We start from the raw sequence: 22331 nt of genomic DNA on the forward strand, positions 1-22331 counted from the left end.
ATGTTTACAGCGAAATGTTCGTGTAAACTGCAAAATAGCAAAAGATGTGCCCATTCGGGGAGGGGGAAAGGAATGGGGATGGAAAAAACGCACACCAAAGAGAAGAGACACATCTGATTTGTCCATCCACACTTTCACTATTTTGACGAAACTTCACACATAGGCAATACGCCTGAGCAAGTCAGTTTCTTTCTCTCTCTTTTTTTTCTTTTTTCCTTTTTTTCGCTGCGATACCCCCCCGTTGCAGAATAATTCAGAGCAACTCAGGTAAGAAAATAGAACTTTTATTTTTGGCTAGTCATCATTGAAGAGGTGAATTTACGTGTGTGGATGAGGGACAGATCGTGACGGGGTTCAAAACGATGACTTTACATGTTGTCCCAGAAAAATAATCATTCGCAGTCACTCTCCGCTTAGTCAGGTGTGTATAACCGTGGAAGTGTTGACAGCGGGAACACTCCTCTGCTCAACGTGGCCAGGCACCATCCGCACCCCATTAATTTCCCCATCAGAGTGGAAAGCATTTTCACATACGCTATTTGTGGTGTAAGAGAGCAGCTCTTCACATTTTCTTCTTTACAACGTTAGGGAGAACCCAGCTGATTGAAAAACAGAGGAATTTTCTTTCTTTTTTCTAAACTACACATAATGCTTAGTCGCGCTTGTACCATCCTTAATTCGTGACTGCTCAGATGTCTACATAGGTTGTTCCGACTGTGATCGACACATAGGTTTTTTTTTGCTCCAACAAGAGTTGTAAAGTGTGTCACTAGTTGGTACCCCTTCTGTCGTGTGTCCTTTTTTTTCCCTTGTCCTTTTCAATCGTCCGTTAATTTGTTACCATATGCTTTTTTTTTTTTTTTTTGCACACGGGAAAGCTTACGTCGGTTGCCGACCAGCTTGGAAAAGGGCCACTCACGCAGAGTGCGCTTGGGACGGATTGCCCTTTCCAGTTAAAAAAAAATATAAAAGAAGAGACGCACGAAAAGTAGAACAAGATTAGGGATGTCCACTCTGCCCCTACACGTATGCCTACACATAAAACTGGTCTAACTACACGGTTTGCCCTCGCTTATCGTACCGCAATTTTGAACATAAATGGGAATTTTTTTTTCTTTTGTCCTAACCTTCGTTGCATACAGAATTTACCTGGCCATGCAAGGTAGAATGTGTGGAATTTTTTTTTTTCCCCACTTTGTTCTTCTCAGCTGTTGTAGAGAAGTGGACACAGAGAAAAAAGTTGTTCCATTCCAAAGGGCCTCGTAGACATGCCCCTCTGCGCATTTTGTAGGGCCTTACGGCAGTTGCTCGCGGGGATGTCTCTGCGGGAATATTCGCTTGCCTGTACTTGTGCCCACACTTGCACACACTGAGTACTTGTTCGCTTCTTTTTTTTTTTTTTTCCTCGTGTGTGTACATACAGAGGAGTGCCCTCCCAAAAGCACAATTCGCCGCACCCACACGAAGTAGCGACCCCGAATAAGTCATCAATGTGAGAGGCGCCCTAGCAGTGAAACCCCGACAAAGTGACGAAGAGACCCAGCATCGCAGCAACGCGGAACTCACTGCCAACGACGACACAGCGACCAAACATGCAGAGCACGGACCAGACAGACCTCCTCACTCCCATGGACGAGGAGGAGAGGGAACACCTGCAAAACAAACTGAACGAGCAGAGGCTCCAATTGGAAGAAAAGAAGAAGTACCTGGACCAGTTACGCAGCGAAAGCGGAAATGGGTTTCTTACCGCTGGAAAGGGATGGCGCAGCCAGGGTGGTGACTATCCCGACCCTGACAGCATGTTGAAAAGCTTCCTCGAATCGATGGAGAAGGAGGAACGAAGCATGGACGCATTGCAGCAGCAGGTGGACACAGGCAACGAAGAGACGTCCCAAACGGAGAACAACCAGAGCCACCACCTAATCAGTAACAACATCGCGAAGGAAAACTTCTATTCCAACGCCAACCCGCTCGAGGAATACGCTGAACAGAACAATTTCCTCTTCTTGAAAAAATCCTCAGCAAAAAATTTCAACTTCAAAATTGGAAAAGTGCCCAGTGAGGAGAAGGCCATACAGATAGAGAAGAAGATTGTGAGCCATTTTGACAAATCCATTCAGGTGAACATCCTCACAGATGAGGGGACTTCGTCGCTTCACCACTCGCGAAATGGGAATAGGCGGGGTGAGAGGTTCGCCTCCGTCCTTTCGAATGGGCAGCCCAATGGGGGGGAGTCAAAATCGGGGAAATTTTGTACGACCAAGTTGGGCAAGAAGGACGCCACTTTGAAAGACGCCGTTTTGAAGAGGGACGCTATTTTGAAGAAGGGTGTAACACTTGGTGGGACCTCCCCCGATGGCGAAGTAGTAGCACAGGCCGCCCCCCCACGGGGGAAAGACCCCAACCAAGTTGACCTCCTCCTCCGCAGCAGATGCTTTCTGACCTTCTTGGAACGCAGCTCTAAAATCGTGGAGCGATCCTTGGGAGAGCAAGACGTCCTCAACGCCACCTTCGACTTTGCAGCGAAGGACATAACAGGGGACGCGGAGAGTGCCGAAAGGATGAAGTTTGTCAATATCTATTCGTGTAAAAAGTACACAAACGGAAGGCCCATAACAGACGTGAGGACATCCAACTTTTACAATGAGCTGTTCCTAGCTTCCTACGGCCTGTCGACAACAAGCAACTACACAGACCCCGACGGTTACGTCTTAGTTTGGAACAGCACAATGAATAGTCGCCCCGAATACGTATTCACCTCCGAGGCAGCTGTATGCACCTCCGTCTTTAACAAATTCAATCCGCACCTAATCATAGGAGGGACTTACACAGGGAACGTCGTCTTGTGGGACATACGAGCTAGCCAAAAACCAGTACAGAAAACGTGTCTTACCGCGCAAGGGCATCTCCATCCCATATATTGTGCAGAAGTGATAGGAACGATGAATGCACACAACTTGGTGACGGCAGACACGGATGGGAGGCTATGCAACTGGTCATTAAATATGTTGACTTACCCATCTGACACGATTGATTTGAAGAGAACAAACAAGGAAGTCTCCTGCTGTTGCTTCTCTTTCCAGGAGGGAGAAATAAATACTCTCTACGGAGGAGCCGATGATGGAACCCTATTTCAAGCACAGATACATGGCACCAAAGTAGGCATCACTGAGTTTTATAACATCCACCATGGCCCCTTAACAGCTGCCCAGTTCCATCCTCTCATTGATGGTGTCCCTGATGATCATAACGATCTCATACTAACCTGCTCTGTTGACTGGTCTTGCAAGCTCCTAAGTGTCAAGGAACCTCAGAACGCACTCTACACCTTTGACTGCTTTGATGACTACCTTATGGATGCGAAGTGGAACCCCGTACATCCAGCGATTTTCGCCACCTGCAGTAGTAATGGAAACATAAAGGTTTGGAATATGTGTTTGGAGCTGGATTGCTCCTATTTCGATATGACTGTTCAGGCGAAATCGACAAATAAGATCGCCTGGTCGTGTGACGGGAAGAAGCTGCTTGCCGCCGACTCAGATGGCGAATTGACTCTTTGGAACGCGTCCAGCGAGGTTTACCAGCCGAGGTCCGAGGACATCGCCAAGTATAGCGCACGCGTTGAGAAGATGCGCGGGGAGAGGAGCGGTGTGTGAAGCGGTTCACAAAGCGGTGTAGCCGTGTAGCGGCGCACTAACTGGGCTAGCGGCGGACTATCCGGCTTGACGATACAATCAACGGGGCTGCCTCCCACTGTCACGAGGAACAATTCAGAGAGTAACATAATAAGAGTAAATCGCTAATCCAATCACTAATCCAATCGCTAATCCCCGCTGTGAACAGGAGGGGACGCTTCCGACAAACTATGCTCGACGCAACTTAGAGACGAAAATCCCCCTGCAGGCATGCAGCTCTGGGAAGGTGCGCACGTACTGACTGGAGACAACGGACCTGCCGCGATTAAAGAGGAACTTCTCCTTGCCTGCCTTCTCTAGACAGACCCCCAGATTGGACTGCAGCACAGATTCGACAACTTGCTCATTTTCTTCTTCAAAAAAGGAACACGTGGAATACACAAACGTCTCGGCTGTCTTCACCGTGGCTAGTGCGTGGTTTAAAATTTTTTTTTGAAATTCGGCGAGCCGGTTGACTTTGTCTTGAAAGGGAGGGGGGACCTTTGGGATTCTTCCCTCCGCCACGTCATCGTAGAAGTCGCGCGTCGGGGGTGGCTCCTCTGGAGGGAGGTCTTCCACTTCAGAGGGTAGCCTATCTTTGGCCCCCTCTTCACTGTTCTGCCTATCTTTGCCACCTTCTTCACTGTGCTGCCTAACTTTGGAGTCTTCCCCCCCAGGGAGGAACACTCGTTGCATGCACTCCTTGTGCGCGAAGTCGGGCATGCCGCTGGACGAACAGGAGGGGTCAACGAACACGACGTCCACTTTCCCAAGCGACGCAAAGTCATCTGCAGTCAACTGGAAAAAATCCACATTAAAAATTTTGATGACGATCTCACTACGTCGGTGTCTTATGTAGTAAACATTCGTACCTCCATGCTTTGCAAAAAAGTTCCTTTCCGTTAGGGCTAATTTATTTTCCTCCGAGAAATCTTCATCCAGGTAGATTCCGTCATACTCCCGATTCTGGTTCATTATCTCCTGTAGTAGGGTCAGGCACCTTTTTTTATCCTTCTCGATGCACACAAGGTAACCTTTCCCGTTTAGCAGCGTGAGGGTGAATATGGCTTTGCTTCCCGGCGCTGAGCACACATCCACGATGACCATCCCCTCTTTGATGTTTCCCGCCTGCACTACTAGACAGGACGTCTTGTCTATTATTCTCACATTGTGTTGCTGATACGTGGGGGTAGCAATGAGAGTGCTTAACTTGTCACTTTCAATTTTGTAGAGACCTTCTACATCCTCGTCCTCCTCCACTGGAAGGAGTTCCTTCAGTTTGTTCAAGGCGTCGCTACTTCCTCCCTGGTCATATATGATAAAATATTTGGCTAGCTGTTTCTTCTTCTCAGTCTGTCTGTTGCTTTCCTTTTTCTCCTTCAAGCAGTTGTAAAGGTGGAGAATCTCCTTCTGCCTCTTCAGTATTTCCTTTTTTAACTTCCCACCCCCGTCGATTTTGCTCCTCTGCACGAGCACGCACAGGAGGACGATTCCCAGAAACTTGTTCTTGCAACACTTGGACAGGTGCTCGGCGTACACATGGTTCAGGATGTCCAGGTCTTCCAGCGCCTTGTGCAGGATGAAGTAGAGCTGCGGTGCGGTGGGGAAATGGGGTGACCTGACGTGGCGCGGTTATATGCAAGGGAGGGGAAGTCATCGCTTTATTGCTTCACCGCTTTACAGCTTCACCGCTCCACTGCTCTACCGCTTTACCGCTTCCCCGGTTTGCTCACCTTCCTAATGGACGGGTCCTCCTTCTCATGCAGAACCTCTTTGATGCCCCCTCCCTGCGCGCACCTCGACAGCATTTGCGCCGCCCTCCTATAAATAAACGACATGTTTGCGGCCCGTTTGGCTGGATACCCCGCTGCTGGAGAGGAGAAGTCAAGTTGCTCCCATTTTGTAAAACCGGGGAGGATGCAGCTGTGTTGAGAGTGCCAAGGGGGGCCTCTAGTCAGTAAATGAACAGATCGGAAGATTGGCGGCTCAACGGACGACTGTGCAGGGTGATTCCCCCATAGAGGCGCGAAGAGGAAAGAAAAAAAAAAGAAGTTTTTTCTTCCAAACGAGTCAGGCAATTTTTGCAAAATTATAACCACGTGAGGGTGTGGCAACCATTTTTTCACCTGAACAGGAAAAAAAAAAAAAAAATGGCTGTATAAATCATGGCGCGGAAAACAAACAAACGGCACTTTCACCGATTCGCTCTGCCCACATAAAGGTATTCTTCTCTTTTTTCTTCTCTTGTGCCTCGCCTCCACTGAGCATGTTCGTGAGAAGATTCCGAATCTGTGCGCCGCTCTCCTTCCCCAGGAGGTACATCGGGGACCACAACAGAATTTTCGACAAGCTCAAAGAAAGAGGGGGACCCCTGGACGGGAAAACAAGTGAACAGATGTGCAATCAAGACAGCGATGACGACCGAGTGGAAATAATTAACATTGACGAGAGAATCCTTCAGAATGGTGACATCCCCTGGGGGGAGGTAAAGAAGAATGAACAAGCAGAGGAAGAGCATCTACACAGAGAGGATGAATTCTACAAAAACATGAGGTACTTTAAGAATGTCGACGTGAGAAGCTTCATCCAGGAGACGATTGACTATTACACAGTTAAGCAGCTCAGAAGGGATGAGTGGACAGGGAAGGAAGGACATCACCAGAGGTCGAATGGCAAGAGGGGACTCCAAATGGGGAGGGAGGAAGAAGCAGGAGGAGAGACAGAAGTAGAACAACGAGTGCGAGACGACCAAGTGAGCGATGAAGCAAGGCGAACCAGCCAAGGAGGCACTTGCAAAAGGCGTGACGACGCAGAGGAAGCCTATAGACCACCCTTCCAGGAGAAACCAAAACGGGAGCAACGCACCAGGGAGAGACCCTACGAGGGGTTAACCCCTGCACAGAGATTTTACGAAGAGAACAAGGAGAAGTTGATCGCAGAGAGCATGAGGCAGTACAACGAACGGAGAATGAAACTGGATGGGGAGAGTATCGCCCACCTTCAGGGACAGCCAATCCAGGGGGAGGAAGCTGAAGAGGACTATTACCACACCCAGGTGACGGACCCGATCGTCAGGCAGAGGGGGGACTACCTTTTCGACTACGAAGAGGGTGAAGGGGAAGCAAACGGTGAGAATGGAAGGAGCGAGGCGGACGACAGCGTCGAATTGGAGAAGGGAGTCATGCCTACCATCGAGCAAGTCGTCTTCATCCTAAAACATGAAAAAGTGAAAAACATTAAAGTAATCGATTTGGACAAATGTGGACGGAGAGACATCGGGATGTTCCTAATTCTCTGCACAGGAGAAACACCAAAACATAATAAACGAGTGGGAAAGTTAATCAGCCGAATTTTTGTAGATTTAGAGATACCCTACATTTCGAAGGTGGCCTACTGCTACTGCAACAAATTCGATGACTGGATCATTGCCCACTGTGGTCCCCTCAAAGTGCATGTCGTCACAAAGGAATTGCGAGACGTTTACGATCTGGAAAGTCTCTTCCTTTACCCTCATGAACATTTCGACAGTGGCAACTTCCCCGCCTTCTTCGACTATACTCCCGGCATCCCGCCCCCCTACATCGTTCGCAGTAACTCCTCCCTGGACGCCTACCCGAATGACGACCTGTACCGGAAGTTCCTTGCGGACACGTGAGGGGCTAGGGAAGGCAAGGAGAATAGGGAAAAAATAAGACGCCACAGAAAGGGGGGAAAAAAAAGGCAAAAAATAAAACAGACAGGGAACAGCCCCTCGCTAGGGAACACCCCGATCAACTACTTAACCGAACGGAGGTGTCTCCCCAATTCGTGCCATCTTCATGCACCCGCGGGGAGGAGGCCTTAACTGGAGTCAGAAATCACTAATGCCGCGTCCGTAAAATTGCAGCCCCGCGCCATGTGCACAGGGGGGGAAAGAAAAACGGGAGTATGTCCCTGCACAGGCACAAAAGCTCTTCCTTAAGAGTGAGCGTCAGAAGAAGGAGAAAAAGAGAAGCGTCACATCGGACATGCACAGCGGCACTGCTGAAATGAAACACGACATGGAGGAAGGAGTCGTGAGGACACGTTGACTGACCACCGTGAGACCTTTTTTTTTTTTGTGGATCCACCTTCAAAGCCCCCCTCGCGTGGACCTCTCCCTACTATGGAGGAGAAAAAAAGACGAACGAAAAAAATCGTGGCCGCGGAGGAGATGAAGGCTACGCGGGAAGAGCGGGTAATTAAAAGGAGGGAAAGGCAGCAGAGAAATTAGGCAAAAAATGAGGTTAATTAGTAGGCCAATTAGTAGGCCAATTATTAAGCGAAACATGAAGGCACACATTAGGCAAAGAGAACGACGAAATGGGAAAGTGGCGACCAAGAAACCCCCTTCAGACCGCTACTAAACCCGTCAAGCACCCGAATGATCACACGCATCGAGTGTGCACCGGTCCCTTGTGTGCCTCCCCTTCGAATGGCAGGTGCTGCGAAAGTTTGAGGACGTGAAGAACAAATGGAACAGACAAAGACAGAAGATAAAGGAACGGACGAAGAAGCGGGAAACCCTGGCCGATCAGGGGGAGAAATACCGGGAGCGGAACGAAGTAACGCGCAGGAGAGGGGTGACGCCGCTCACAAGGATGTGGGCAAAGGGGTACATCCATGCGGACAAGTGACCCTATCGATGCATAGAAGTGATCCTCCAGGGTGATACCCCCTCAAAAGAAGCCGCACATCTATCTGTGTCACTTTTGTCCTTTCACCCCTTCTCAGCTGAATACACTCATTGAGCACCTCAATAAAGAGGAGAAAAAAAAAGTGAACTGGACGGAGAACCTGCGGGCCGAAGGCGAAAACATCAAATTTAAAGATGCAGTGAAGAAGGTGAATCTTGAGGGGGGCTTCTGCAAAGGGAATAAGGACATATTCGAGAGGGTGTTCCAAGACGGGGCAATTCAAAATGAAGCCCCCACGGGGACAGCCAGCCAACGAGAGAACTCCACAGCCGAGAAACAAAACGATCCATACGTTACGAACAGAGACGCGAAGAAGGAACTCTACCAGGGGCAGATAATCAACAAACTTAGGAGCAACCTCGAATTCGTTCTGAAAAATTTCGCCATTCCGTTGGACGACAGTGGATTCCTCGTGCAGGGGAGGCGCGTCGATATCGAAGCGGTAGAACCTGCAGATGAGGAGGCACTCCCCACTGTACGCAACATAGAGGAGACTACCCTTCCGTACCACCCCATCAATGACCCTAAGGTGGACCCCCCAGCGAATGAGCAACCCGTGCAAACGAGCAGACAGGTCATACGGATACAAAACCAAGGAGGGAAGGTCATCCGTAACTCGATTGACCTGCACAACACATCGTCCAGCATAGTCCTCTTCACCATTTCGTATAAGAAAAAACTTTCTCTGCAAAATGAAGTTTTAAGACAGAAGGATTATCTCTTCTTCGATGAGCAGAAGAACTACACTCTGGTGATTTCTCCCAATGTGGGTTACCTGAAGCCGGGGGAGAAGAAGTCAATAAGCTTGACTTTTTTCTTCCACTATTTGGTCAATACCTTTGGGGCTCTTACCATTAGGTACTTGTGTGGTCAAGAGGTTTTCCAGAGACACGTTTCGGTGCAGGTGGATTCTTTCCTCGAGGGGGATGCCTCATCCGGAGATTGCTCCTTTTATGGAAACCTTGCCTATGCGAACAGCAGACAGGGTGAAGGGGGACCCCTAAAGAATCGCCTGAACAACTTCTTTTCCTACACCAAGGGGAGAGTCTTCTCATCAGCTAGCCATTTTGCCAACCAGGACAGAGAGCTTACACTTGAGATGGTGCCCTCTTTGAAAGATACTCATGTGAAAGTTGCACCCCCCTCAATAGAATTCACCTCAGAAGGGAATTCACCCAACGGAGGAGAGAAAGCGGATGGACATTCCACAAGGAGTCCTCTATCTGGGGGTGCCTCCATCAGTAGAGGATCCAGCACTGATCATTCCATGAGAAGGAACTTAAGTGAATCATTTCGCGAAGCAGTTAAGCAGTACATAATAGTTCTGGTAAAGTCCTACGTGAATGTGCACGGGGAAGATCATGAGCAGAAGAGGACCCCCATGTGTGCACAGAACAAAGCTTCCACTCCCCCACATGAGAAGGAACCCTACTCCAGTCATATATCTAAACGGGGGAAAGAATCCTCAAGAGGAGTCAAGAGAGGGGAGTCACTTCCCAATATAGATGAACAACATATAGCATTCGCGAAGGACACCTTCCTTAATCACCTTTTGGGCAGCCTTCCCTATGCTTCGAGAAAAAGGTACTTCGCTACTCTCTTACATATGGCTTTGGAGCAGGTTGTACTGACCAAGTCTCCCTCCTTCTACCTGCATCGCTATTTCGACATCATTCAGTTCGTCCTGATGACCATGCTGAGGGGGAAGCCATCGGATGATCTCCCACCAGAGGAAGAAGAAACTGTCTTCGTTCAAACGAATGCACCTTTGCTGCGTTACATAGTCGGCTTTGTTCACAACCTGTACAAATCGAACCAGCCCAATCATCAGGTGAACCATATGAAGGAGGCATTTTTTTATTTCCTCTCCTCTGCATTTCTGTGCATACGTCGGGGTGTTAGAAATGTCATTCTCTTTGTGGATGACAGCATAGGGGGGAGTATTCCCTTGGGGGGCGAAGCACACCAAGAGGGCAAGGCAGAGGTGGAGGGAGAGGGAGACGGAGATGACGATAGTGGGGGAGACTTCCTCAGCGGCGTGTTCCACTCCTTCGTCTTCTCCTACGTAAGGGCGTTTCTCTCTGCGCAGGGGAAGACACACTACGCTTTGCATTTTGTGCGGCGGGAGGAGGACGTCTCCCAGGTATGCGAAGCGGTTCTGGCTCAGGGGGGCACTGTCAAGGGGGATGCCACTAACGGAATGCGCGGCATGCCTACTGACGATGCTCCTAATGATGTGGTGGGTGTGTCTATTCACGATGCTCCTGGCAGTGCTACCTGCAAAGTTGAAGAAGACGCTGGAGAAACCCCCCCGGAGGAAGACTTCTTCAAGAACTTCCAAGCCGATGAAGATTATACGAATTTCTTTTTTGGCGAAAGTGGGGGGAATGAACCACCCCAGGGCGGAGGAGATAAAAAGGGGAATATCGTCTTTGTCGCGGACAGGGAGGTGTTTGCGCGGGGGGTTTATGAGTGGCACTACGGGTGGTTAGTGGGGAGGGTGCAGAGTCGGCTGGCAATTGCGCAAGTGGGTCAAGGGGGTGATCCGTCCGCCGCTTTTCCCACCACAAGGGATGCCACGACGGATGCACCCACTACTGATGTACTGACTAGTGATGCCCCTCCCACTGATGAGCCCCCCACCCTGATAAGGAAAAAGACTGCCACGGGAAAGATGAAAAACTCAGTGGAGTTCACAGCGAAGAAGCAGAAAAGAAGAAATGACAAGGGGGGAAAATACACGCTACGTCAGGGGAGTATACCCAATAGAGGAAAACCCGCCGCGGAAGCAGCAATGAGCCAAAATGATGATCATACTGACGAGCCAACGGAAGGGAAGCAGCACACATGCACGAGCTACCACCTTCAGAAACTGTTCGAAGTTTTCGGCGCCACGACGTACATTATAGATGAGCCCCCCGAAGCAGACGGGAAAAAGTGCATGCAGGTGCCGCAGGGTGTCAAAGTGCACGTGGGGATGGTGGCCACCAAAATGGTCAACCTGTTTCCCTTCCTGTTCAATTTCATATCTGTGGACCAGGTGGATAAACTTCACAGAGAAGGAAAACATGGGGGTTACTTCCTGTATGATTATTTTGTATTGAGGAACCGAGATCGCCTCTTCGAGGCAATGCGAAGAGTAGTGCACTACCTGGACGCAGAGAGTGATATCTCCGGCAAGGATCACCTGTTTGGGAAGATCCCGCTCCCGTGCGACTATGACGTGGGGCCATTCGAGGAGGGGGAGAAGCACTCAACTACCATGCAAGAGGAAAACCCAGTTATTGGGGAAAAGAATCGCCTACACCCGCGCGCGACACCTCCTAAGTACCTATGGATCATATCACCGAACACAAAAAACGACGTGTTGGATTATTCCAACTTGGACGACATAGTGGAGTGGCTGAAGCTGCTAAACATGGCCATCTGTATGAAGGTGTCTGATTTGTACGTGTGTGGGCAGCTGTTTTTTCTGTTCCTCTTCTTCATGTTCGACTCGGGTTCGTTGTCTGCGAGGTGGTGTGAAGGGGGGGAAAAACAGCGGGGGAGGCGTATCAACCAGGCCTACCTCCGCATAGATGCAGACAATCCTACCGGGGGGTGTCGCTCCGCTGCCGTGGCAGCCGGGGAGGAAAACCGCTCCTGCAGCTTTGTCCAACTGGACTTTCTCGACGTGGAGGACTTCCCAGAACCCCTTCTCCTCCTGCTCAAAGTGAATCTATTTAACATCCTCCAGCTATGTGATAAGAACCAAATCAAGTTACACTTCCCCGAGGACATCTTCCTACACCCGAGTGAGCCCATCCTCCGGAGCAGCACCGACACAAGTCCCCTCCTCTCCGTGTACTGCCACTTCCCACACAGAAATTACAATCAGATGATACGGGCCACTAGGAGGAAGTTCCTTCGGAAATATGGACACCGACTGGCAAATCTTGGCAGCTTCACCAGTGAGGCGCTCAAGGGGGGGGATTTACCCCAGGGAAGTTCCAACTGGGTGGAGAAACCACGCGAGGGGGAAAAAGAAAAAGGGGAAGGAGAAGAAGACAACAAACACGAGGAAAAACAAGACGATGACGTAGTTGCCATTCGTGTGGATCCCCCTCCAACAGAACGGACCGCTTCATCCCCCCAACGAGTCCAGGTCTGCTCCCAAGATGTCGGACGCCGCACGTTAAACAGCATTATTAGCGGATTGCGGGGGGCAGATAAAATACTCTGGTTGTGTGGGGCTCTTGAGAGAGACACACAACAGGACTACTGCAGCAGTTTGGAGCTCCTCGAGTGCATCGTGGCTGCACAGAGGGAGAGGCACAAATTAAGAACAGAGGACGAGCCAAAAAAGCCGTATGAGAAGAACTGCACAGATCAAAGAGAGGGAGGCGCGCCCCAATTCAGTCACGCCGACCGACGCGGAGTGGTCCACCTGAACAACCTCATCGTTCTCAACGAGGACGTGTACTTCCTGTACCACTGCTGGCCTCGAAAAGACGTTAACATCCCCTTCCTGTTCCGCACCCACAAAGTGCTGGTGCACCTCTTCGACCGGACCTTCCCCCCGTCGGGGTTCTCCTTTCCGTTTTAGCGGTGAGAGGAGTGGCAAAGAAGCGGAGTGGATCTTATATGTGGCTTCCCAAGTGGATCATTATATGTGGCCGCCGAAGGGGATCATCATATATGGCTGCCCAAGTGGACCATTCCATAGCTGCCCCATTTTCTTCTCTTCAAGGAGGGCACCACGAAGCCCAATTTGCGCCGCATGCCCAAGGCGCACCCCCTCAGCGCGCGCGGGAAATTAGCCAAAGTTGGCACTTCAGAAAAATCGCCTTCTCGTCAAATGATGATAAGTTGCTCTGCGAATAGGAGTCGTTTGGGGGGGACTTCAGCTTCTGTTGGGCACCACTCATTTGGGAAAAAAAGAAAAAAAAAAATAATCATAGCAACAGCAATAGTATATACCTACATGCGAGCATGTTGCGCCGACTGGGGCGGAACAAATTTGACCGGCTTGACCGCCTGACCAACACTTTGTATTTTTTTCTTTTTTTTTTTTTTAAGTTGGAACTCTACCGATGAGATGTCATTTTATTTTCCGCTCTTTGTGACTCTTATATTTTTCCTCCCCTGCATGATTTCTTTTTCTATTCTACAAGATTACCCATTTGACGTGTTCATCATTTCTTTACTGCGTCCGTGGTTTTCTCTTCGGACCAGTTTGATTGGTTTCCCCTCTGGGCATTTGTCCCACCCCTCGATAGCGGCCGACGGTGAGCGGCCAAAGCTGAGTGGACGATGATGAGTGGTCTCGACTCTCAGTGGAGCTTTTTTCGTTTGGTGAGTCCCTCTGCATACGTGCTGCAGTGTAGGCCAATCTCCCTTAAGTACTGTCAGAGCCTCCTGTGGGGAAGTCGGTAGGGAGAGTTGCCGTCGTGTTGCCTCCCTGTCGCCGCCCACTTCCTAGCAAGGTTTCACGGACTTGCGTTTGCGGCATACCTCCGCCGCTGTTGTAACCACGATTAGAAGCTTACCCCCCCAATTGCCTCCTCCCTCCACGATGAAGAAAAAGGTGGACGGGAGGATTAAAACCCTAGTGGAGAACAACGTCGCGCTAGGGCAGCGCAGCATGTTCCTGGTGATAGGGGACCAGGGGAAAAACGTAGTGGTGAATTTCCACTTCCTTCTGAATCGGCTAGTCAGCAGGACGCACAACATCCTTTGGTGTTACAAAAAAAAGCTCGATTTCTCCACAAGCAAGAAGAAACGATTCAGAGAAATGAAGAAAAAAATAAAAAAAGGAACCTTCGACACAACCATCGATAACAATTTCGATACATTTCTAAAAAGTGCTAATATCAGATTCTGCTTCTACAATGAGACGAAGAAGGTTCTGGGAAACACTTACTCCATGTGTATACTGCAAGACTTCTCCTACATCACACCGAACATTTTGTGTAGATGTATAGAGACCGTAATCGGGGGAGGGATCATTTTGTTTCTCTTAAATAAGCTGGACGACGTGAAGAACATCTACAACTTGACCTTAAACTGTCACAAGAAGTATACACAGAGTGGCATTTCCACTGTCCACAATAATTACATCACGAGGTTTTTCCTCTCCCTGAATCAGTGTCGCAATGCTATGTTTATCGATGACGAGATGAATATACTACCTCTGAATGAGAACCACCTGCAGGTGAAGAAGATGGTGGGGGTAGCGGACTCACGTGAAGGGGATGCTACTGCCACTGTTCCTGCCTCTCGCGCCGCCACGCTGGGCGGACACCTGTGCCCGGATAAAGAGGAACTTCGGAAGAGGTTGGCTGAGCTGGAAGACATTTGCGAGGAAAACGAGAGGAGGGCGGAGGAGCGCCGCCGTTTCTTGTACTCCGCGAGAGTCTGTGCGGCGGGGGAAGAAGATGGCAAAGAAGTGGGAAAAAAAGTGGGCAAAAAGATCAACGGCCAATTCGGCAGCGAAATCGCAAACCCCGCAATCGCTGCGGAGGCCGAGCCGTACTCCTTCCTGAAAAGACCCATAATGAACCTCCTGCGGATCTGCCTCAGCATCGACCAGTTGGAGGTGCTTCTCAATATGTGCAAACTGCTCCGCAATGACGAAGAGAAAAAGAGGCAATTAAAGGAGGTCCTCATCAGTCTCCTCGCCAACCGAGGGAGAGGCAAGTCGGCCACGCTGGGGTTACTAATCGCCCTAAGTATCCACTTCAACTACACCAATGTGATTCTCTGCTCTGGAAATAACGACGGCATGAACACCATCTACGATTTTATTGATCAGGGACTGAACCTTCTGGGGTACAAAGAATTCACTCACTACGAAAGGGTCTACCATTTAGGCAAGCTAAAAGAGATAATCATATTTAAAGAACTTCAAGATCTAAGGAATGTAAAACAGAGGATTCGATATTTTGACATTCTAGAAGACGACATGGTGAACTCCGAACTGATGATCATAGATGAAGCTGCTTGTATCCCTATTGACATTTTGAGAAAGAAGATCAAGGGAGAGATCACCATCCTGTCTACCACCCTTAACGGTTACGAAGGGACAGGAAAGACCTTCATCTTTAAGCTACTAAAACAGTTAAAGAAGAAATTCGTCTCCCAGTTGACTTATGAAGAATTTAGACAAATGAAGAGACTCTATTTCGAGAGAGCATTCGTCGATGTTTCCTTAGACACCCCTATAAGGTACAGCTATAACGATCAGGTGGAAGCCTGGCTGAATAACTTTCTCTGCCTCAACTGCAACGAACCATTCAAACTGAGACACTCCCTTTGCTCTCCCCCCAATTGTCAAATGTACTTTGTGAATAAAAGCATCTTCAAACGTTTCAGCAAGACGAGTGAAAATTTGCTCAGAAAAATAATGACCCTTTTTGTGACTTCCCATTACAAGAATACACCAAACGATTTGATTATGATCTTGGACTCGCAGCAGCACCACCTGTTTGTCCTGCTTAGCGGCAACGTAGACTGCAATAACCTCTCCGCTGAGGAAGTGGACGAGTTAGACATTTACGGCGTGGTGCATTGCGCCATCGACGGGGTTGTTCGCCCGGGAGAGGCCAGACGGTTCGTCAAGATGGAGGATATCGTCAAAGTGGGGCAGAACCATGGCGATACCAATGGCAATTCGAATGGTGACCACAGCCAAAATGGCAACTGCACACCGGGGGGGGACCCCTCGGATGGCTGCACAAATGGACAAACTGCTGCCCCAGCCGCGGCGAAGCACCCCCTTTCAAACGAATTCGAAGGAAATCTAATGCCATACCTAGTTACCGAGCATTTTGATTACTACTTCTACAGCTACATAGGAATAAGGGTGGTCCGTATCTCTATCCACCCTTCGATACAAAATTTGAATTACGGCTCGCAATTCCTGCGGAAGGTCTTCGACTATTACAGCATGTATAATGGACCGGCTCGGGAATCTGCATCGCCCTACCGGGAGAACGTCATTCTGTATCGATGCAGCGGTGAAGGCGACCACACCGATGGACGCATCTTCTTCGACAGCCAACTCAGCCACGTCGACTACGTGGGCACCTGCTTCGGACTGACCAAGGGGTTGCTCATCTTCTGGCAAAAAAACAGCTTCATCCCCGTCTACCTCAAGCAGCAGAAGAACGAAATAACAGGAGAGTTCAGTCTCCTCATGTTAAGACATCTAAATCAGAAGCTGAAGAAAGTATTCACCAACTTCTATCTCGACTTTGTCCGTAGCCTCTGCAACTTGCTGCCCTACGCCTTCAGAAGGTTGGAGTCATTTGTCGTCTTCAATCTTCTCCATAATAACCCAATCATATTGGCGAGTCCCACGCGCGATGAGCTTCTCCTCCCGAGGGAGAAGTCAAACAGGGGAGAAATAGAAGGGGAAGAAGTAAAAGAAGAGGAACAAAACGGATCGTTCTTCTCCCAGGAGGATGCGGACCACTACGCCTGCTTCTATGACGACGAGCTACTCAGCAAAGAGAACCTCTTTTACTTCTTCCACCCCAACGACATATGCCGACTAAAGCGGTTCGTCATGGAGTCGAAACCCTTCTCGGACATCCTCTACCTCATGCAGACGGTTGCCAATTTGATTCTCTTCCGGAAGGTCCCTATCCAGCTTACCTTCCTTGAGTATACCATTCTCTACGCTGTGTCCCTCCAAAAGAAAACCTGCCAGGAGATTTCAGACGAGATCAGCATCAACGTCAACCAGACCGTCGCTCTCCTGCGCAAGGTTCTCCATCGCTTCTACACCTTCCTCAAGGTGAGACATATCAGCGGGGCGAAACGACGATTCGCCGCCATACGCAGTGATCTGCGGTGCAATAGACTGATTTGCGTTTATCGCCATGTGCTTCTGTGCCTCCCTTTGGACGAAACAGTCATTCACTCGTTTTACTTCCCCTTCTCTTTCTCACCTTCCCTCCATACACAGGATCTCATGCAAAAGGACATAGAAAAAGAAGTGGAGGAGCAGTTCAGCCAGAAGCTACACAAGCACAAAAAGCGAGCGCGCCAGATGGAACTCCCGTCGGAGGAATACATCGACGAGCTGAACAGGAACACCCGTATGGTGACGAAGAAGAATAAGAAGGAGAAGCGAGCCCTCTTGCGCGAATTTAACCTATCAGGTGAGCAATGGAAACGATGAAGTGGCGAAGCGGTGAAGCGACGAAACATATTGCATTCTTGGCGAGGATGACTTTGCACGGACGGGCTGCTCTTACACGTGTTACGCAATGAGATGGAAGCTTCTCTCGAATGTACCAGCAGTTCGTTTCGGCTACCTCACCATGTTTTTTTTTTTTTTTGGCCCCTTTTTTTCTTTATTTTTTATTTATTCTCTTCATTTTTTATTTATTTTTTTCCTTCCTCCCCCTCCCTCACCGCGCCGCCGCCCCATTCTGTGCCGCCCCGATGTGCGCCATGCAACACGGGTTGCAACATGCACTGCAACGTGTACTGCAACCGCGACGCTTCCACAAGCTTCTACACTCATCAACACGTATCCACACCTACTCCCACTTCGCATGTCCAATTCGACCCCCTCTCAGGAACCGTGAAGAGGAAGCAAATCAACATCAAGACAAACGACGACGCGGATCTCCCCAAGGACGAAGTCACCAGCTGATGTTACGAGGATTAACACCCTGTCGTCCGCTTCTCCTTTTGCCATAAAAAAAGATATTTTATTTTTTTTTTTTTTTTTAACCATTCGTTCTTACTCCCCCATCCCATCATGTGTACACTATTCTCCCCTATGCCCATCTCGTGCCTTCCATTTTTAATTCCTTCTTGTGGTTCATCTTTGTGTAGTGTACCTTCCCCCCCTCTATATGCGATTGTATTTGGCAACCAAGAAACTCTCCTCAAAGATTATACTCCACTTGTTCGCACTTATCAAAGGGATTTTCCATCCTTCCTTCTCTGAGGACGTCCTTCCCTGACGACGTCACTGGGCAGCGTTTGGAAGGGTTCGATGATATTAACCATTGTTCTACCCGCTCGGTTGCTCCGCGGAGATTTGTATCATCCTTCTTTTGGACGAATCTGTTGCCACTTCGTGGCCACCTCGCTTCTACGTCATTGCCACCTCATCGCTACTGCACTGCCGGAAAGCCAGACTATATACGATGCTCCTGCACTGGCTCCCCCTCATCCTCTGCCTGCGCATCTCCACTTGCATTTCCATGCCAAAGAAACATGGCTTTATAAGCACCTTGAGCCATACCAGGGGAGCTTCTCCTCAGAACAAAGTGAAAAAAACAAGAGGGGTTATCTTCTCTCAGATTGAAATAAAGATGCCTGCCCTGTCAAGTACCATGACATCGGGAAAAATCGTCAAGTGGAATAAACACATTGGGGAGTATGTCAATGTATGTGCAGATGGGCATCAGCACTGGGATCTTCCCCCCTATATGGCTAGACTTCCCCTTATTTTGGGGGCACTCCCAAACGGACTGCTCCCCCCCCTGAGGAATACTCCTCCAGATGAACTTCTCCCCCTCTGACCTTCTCCCCCTCAGCTCGGTGACATCATCATGACGGTCGAAAGTGACAAGGCAGACATGGACGTGGAGGCCTTCGACGAGGGTACGCCCAAGGGAGAGATGGCCCAACCTGGAAAAAAGAGAAAAAATAAAATATAAGAAATGAGCCCTATGTGCATGATCAATGGGGGAAGGATGGAGCGATGCCGAGGTGTGCACCACCCAATTTCCACTTGCATCCCCCCCAATACACACATACTCAAATGGCCCCGCGCAGGCTTCCTCCGCGTGAAGCACATGGGAGACGGAAGTGAAGCGAAGGTCGGGGACACCCTTGGCATTCTAACCACGGAAAAAGACGAACAAATAGAAGCTCGTAGTGACGACTCCCCCCCAGGAGCAACCGGGGAGAGCTCGCAACGAGGATACATAGAACGCGTGGCGAAGGAAAACAGCGTCATACACACAGAAGACACCACAAAGATAGAGAAAGAGACGGGGAAAAACTCAATCCACATACAGACTGCACAGCAACAAACAAGTGACGAAGCCGCTGACCAAACAGGTGAGCACAAAATATTCGTGCCCTTCGTAAGTAACAAGAAGAACAGAGCGAGAATAAGTAAATGGACCCGCAAAGAAAATGAATATATCCACAAGGACGAAATCCTTTTCCATGTTGAAGACGACAAGAGCACCATCGAAGTGGAGAGTCCCTGTCACGGTTATTACATTGTGTCCACGCCAGAGAGAGCCGCGTCCTCTCCAGCAATACATTTTCCTCCCCATCGCTGTGTCAGTCCAGATCACTTCTCATTTTTCACCCCTTTGCTATATTTGGAACCTCCTAGGCATCGTTAAAAAGATTTTCATCGAAGAAGGACAGTTCGCCGATTTGGACAAACCGGTTGCCATCATCTCTCCCAAAAAGGTACGACATGTGCGGTTGGTACGGCATGTGGTATCGCTACTACATGTGCTGTTGTTACGGCATTTGCTGTTGGTATGGCATGTCCCGTTGGTGTTTCTTTCCTTCCTCTCATTTTCACCCCCCTTCTCGTTTCCCCAGGCAGGACATCCCCCACAGGGACAGCAGACACCGTTAGACTAAGAGGAAACTGTGTGACATGTCTGTTCTTCACCGCTCCGTCACTTCACCGCTTCTCCATTTCATCGCTACCCCCCCCAGGGACGTCCAACTCGTAAACGAAGAAAACATTTTGAGGCACTACAAGAAGGCCCTCAGCGGCACCCAGGAAGGAGAACTTCTGCTGCAAAACCTGAGGTAGACTTGCTCTCTTCTTTGAATTGGGCTCGGCTCTGGGGGGTGTTACCCCCACGTGGTACGTGCTCTTACGTGCCACGATAAATGTCACTCTGGCTGCCGCCCTATTCGTCACCCCATTTTCCACTCTCATGACCACCACCCCCCTCAAAGCGCCTCCGACAAGAGAACAATGGAAGAGCGGCTCCTTCTAAACTGCGACAAGTACAACAACCTTTCGGGGGACTTCTTCAGGTGAGCAAGAACGAGATCAGAAGTAGACACCCAAGTGTACCCCCCGGAGTGCTTATTATTTACCAACTTGACTTTCAATTGTGCAGTTCGCGTGGCGATGGTACACCTGGGAAAGGCTCAACAGATCAGAAGCGGGACACGGTAGGGACGGAAAGGAGAAGGGGAAATAAAAAACTGCGCAGATGTTACGTGGCGTAGCGATGTGCACGACCTGTATTCGCTGTGATCTGCTCTGATTCGCCGCCTTTCTGCGCCATTCAATGTGAATCGGATTCATTCACTTCTACCCACTCTATTCCTTTCCATCCACCTATTCCATTTCTTTCACTCATTCCACTACCCCCCATTCAGCCGCCCCCCAAAGGGAGAGACGTCCCAATTGTGCTGCCCTCCGCAGCCGACCTGATGGAGCAGAACAAGCTAACCCCAGCCGACATTAAGTAAGTGCAAATCGGCACACCAATGTAGCAAAGAATTTAGCAGAAGCAGATATACACATAATACACATCGACAGTTGCTTTTACATTTTTTATACACACCGCCTCTTCCCCTTTACACAGACGACCCAAAGTACCTGGACGTATAACGTACCAAGATGTCGTTTCACACCTAGAACGCAGAAGAGAAGATACCCCCCCGAAGGAAAAAATAATTGAATTAACCAACATGCAGAAAGCAATCAAAAACAACATGATGCGCACACTATCCATTCCAGTGTTCCGCATCACTCATTTTATAAAAACAGACGCTCTCCTAAAACTGTATGAGCAAGTTAAAGACAAAATTAACATGACTGTCCTCCTCTGCAAGTCCGTGTCGAATGTGTTACTCAAGCATCCCATCATATACTCAACCTTCATCGATGAGGGGGAAGGGAAAATATTACTTAACGAACACGTTCACATTGGCAACGCCCTGGGATTGAAGAACACCCTGCTGACGCCAGTGCTCAAGCGGGTTAACAAGACGGACATATATACCCTGGCCGGCGAGTGGAAGGTTCGTAAGAAGTTCTGTTGGGAGGAGCGACTGGGCAAAAGTGTATTGCCTGTTCAGGCGATTTTCACAAAATGGCGCTTCTGTTCAGGAAAAAGGTGCTATTTTTTATTTTATTTTTTTTTATTTTATTTTTTCTCCCCCCCGCGCAGAAGCTAGTCGAGAAAGGGAAACAAGGCCTGCTAACGCCCGGCGAAATGACGGGAAGCAACTTCTACATCTCCAACTTGGGCATGTTCAACACCTATCAGTTCGACGCGACTCTGCCCCCGAAGGTGTCGTGCATCCTGTCCGTCGGGACCAACATTGGGAGCGTTGAGTACTCCGAACACCTTAAGATTCAGCGGGGCATGATGATGACCCTAACCTGCGACCACCGCCACATTTACGGCTCCCATGCAGCTGCTTTTATGAGCGACTTGGCCGCGTTCATCGAGGAGGACATCATGCAGGTGTTTCTCTAGCTGGGCGAAGCTGCGCAGAGGCGACAGTGTCGTTAGCGACATGGAAGCGACTCCCGAGCGGTTATATGCCGTAAGTCCGCCATGCACACACAGAGTGACACCTCGTTACAATTGCAGTCTTGCCATTACACATGATGTGTACACTCGGGGGAGTAATATGATCCTTCCCTCCCTTTAGTTTCTTTTCCTTCCTTTGGACCCCCAATGTGAACCGTCTGGCAATGTACCACAGGGATGATATGCGCTCCTTGATTTTGAAACATTTGTGCAACGGGAAGGGTCGTCAACGATGCGGTGGTAAAGCAAGCGGTAGTCCCATAGGTAAACAAAGGATACGCCCCACAGGCTTAAAGCCACATTCCTATAGGTGTAGAAACTTCTCATATGACATTCTGCACTTGACAGGTGGTCAAACCCTACGCCAAAAATGCTGTCCAATTTCGGCAATGAAAATAATA

At 49.3% G+C, this 22331-nt stretch overlaps 6 protein-coding genes across 6 annotated transcripts; 5 read left to right on the forward strand and 1 right to left on the reverse strand.

Annotated features, from left to right (window-relative positions):
- Window positions 1-1592: 1592 nt before the first annotated feature.
- C922_05019 (dynein intermediate chain, cytosolic) lies at window positions 1593-3656 on the forward strand (the record flags this gene model as incomplete). Its single annotated transcript, XM_008820592.1, has 1 exon — window positions 1593-3656. One exon carries the CDS (start codon window positions 1593-1595, stop codon window positions 3654-3656), a length of 2064 nt encoding a protein of 687 aa, XP_008818814.1.
- Window positions 3657-3863: 207 nt separating this feature from the next.
- C922_05020 (hypothetical protein) lies at window positions 3864-5512 on the reverse strand (the record flags this gene model as incomplete). Its single annotated transcript, XM_008820593.1, has 2 exons — window positions 3864-5264; window positions 5408-5512. The coding sequence occupies 2 exons, from the start codon at window positions 5510-5512 to the stop codon at window positions 3864-3866; spliced, it is 1506 nt and encodes a 501-aa protein (XP_008818815.1).
- A 428-nt stretch (window positions 5513-5940) lies between these two features.
- Window positions 5941-7329, forward strand: C922_05021 (hypothetical protein; the record flags this gene model as incomplete). The annotated part of the gene is made up of 1 exon (XM_008820594.1): window positions 5941-7329. The coding sequence occupies one exon, from the start codon at window positions 5941-5943 to the stop codon at window positions 7327-7329; it is 1389 nt and encodes a 462-aa protein (XP_008818816.1).
- A 489-nt stretch (window positions 7330-7818) lies between these two features.
- Window positions 7819-12974, forward strand: C922_05022 (hypothetical protein; the record flags this gene model as incomplete). Its single annotated transcript, XM_008820595.1, has 3 exons — window positions 7819-7890; window positions 8135-8257; window positions 8427-12974. The coding sequence occupies 3 exons, from the start codon at window positions 7819-7821 to the stop codon at window positions 12972-12974; spliced, it is 4743 nt and encodes a 1580-aa protein (XP_008818817.1).
- Window positions 12975-13943: 969 nt separating this feature from the next.
- Window positions 13944-18035, forward strand: C922_05023 (hypothetical protein; the record flags this gene model as incomplete). The annotated part of the gene is made up of 3 exons (XM_008820596.1): window positions 13944-17168; window positions 17340-17535; window positions 17959-18035. 3 exons carry the CDS (start codon window positions 13944-13946, stop codon window positions 18033-18035), a joined length of 3498 nt encoding a protein of 1165 aa, XP_008818818.1.
- Window positions 18036-18537: 502 nt separating this feature from the next.
- Window positions 18538-21873, forward strand: C922_05024 (pyruvate dehydrogenase E2 component (dihydrolipoamide acetyltransferase); the record flags this gene model as incomplete). The annotated part of the gene is made up of 11 exons (XM_008820597.1): window positions 18538-18780; window positions 18931-18997; window positions 19172-19618; window positions 19746-19825; window positions 19964-19995; window positions 20084-20179; window positions 20333-20413; window positions 20500-20554; window positions 20765-20853; window positions 20974-21412; window positions 21562-21873. 11 exons carry the CDS (start codon window positions 18538-18540, stop codon window positions 21871-21873), a joined length of 1941 nt encoding a protein of 646 aa, XP_008818819.1.
- Between the last annotated feature and the right edge of the window lie 458 nt (window positions 21874-22331).

The sequence above is a fragment of the Plasmodium inui genome (genome assembly GCF_000524495.1).
Source record: "Plasmodium inui San Antonio 1 unplaced genomic scaffold supercont1.34, whole genome shotgun sequence".
NCBI classification, from domain to species: domain Eukaryota; phylum Apicomplexa; class Aconoidasida; order Haemosporida; family Plasmodiidae; genus Plasmodium; species Plasmodium inui.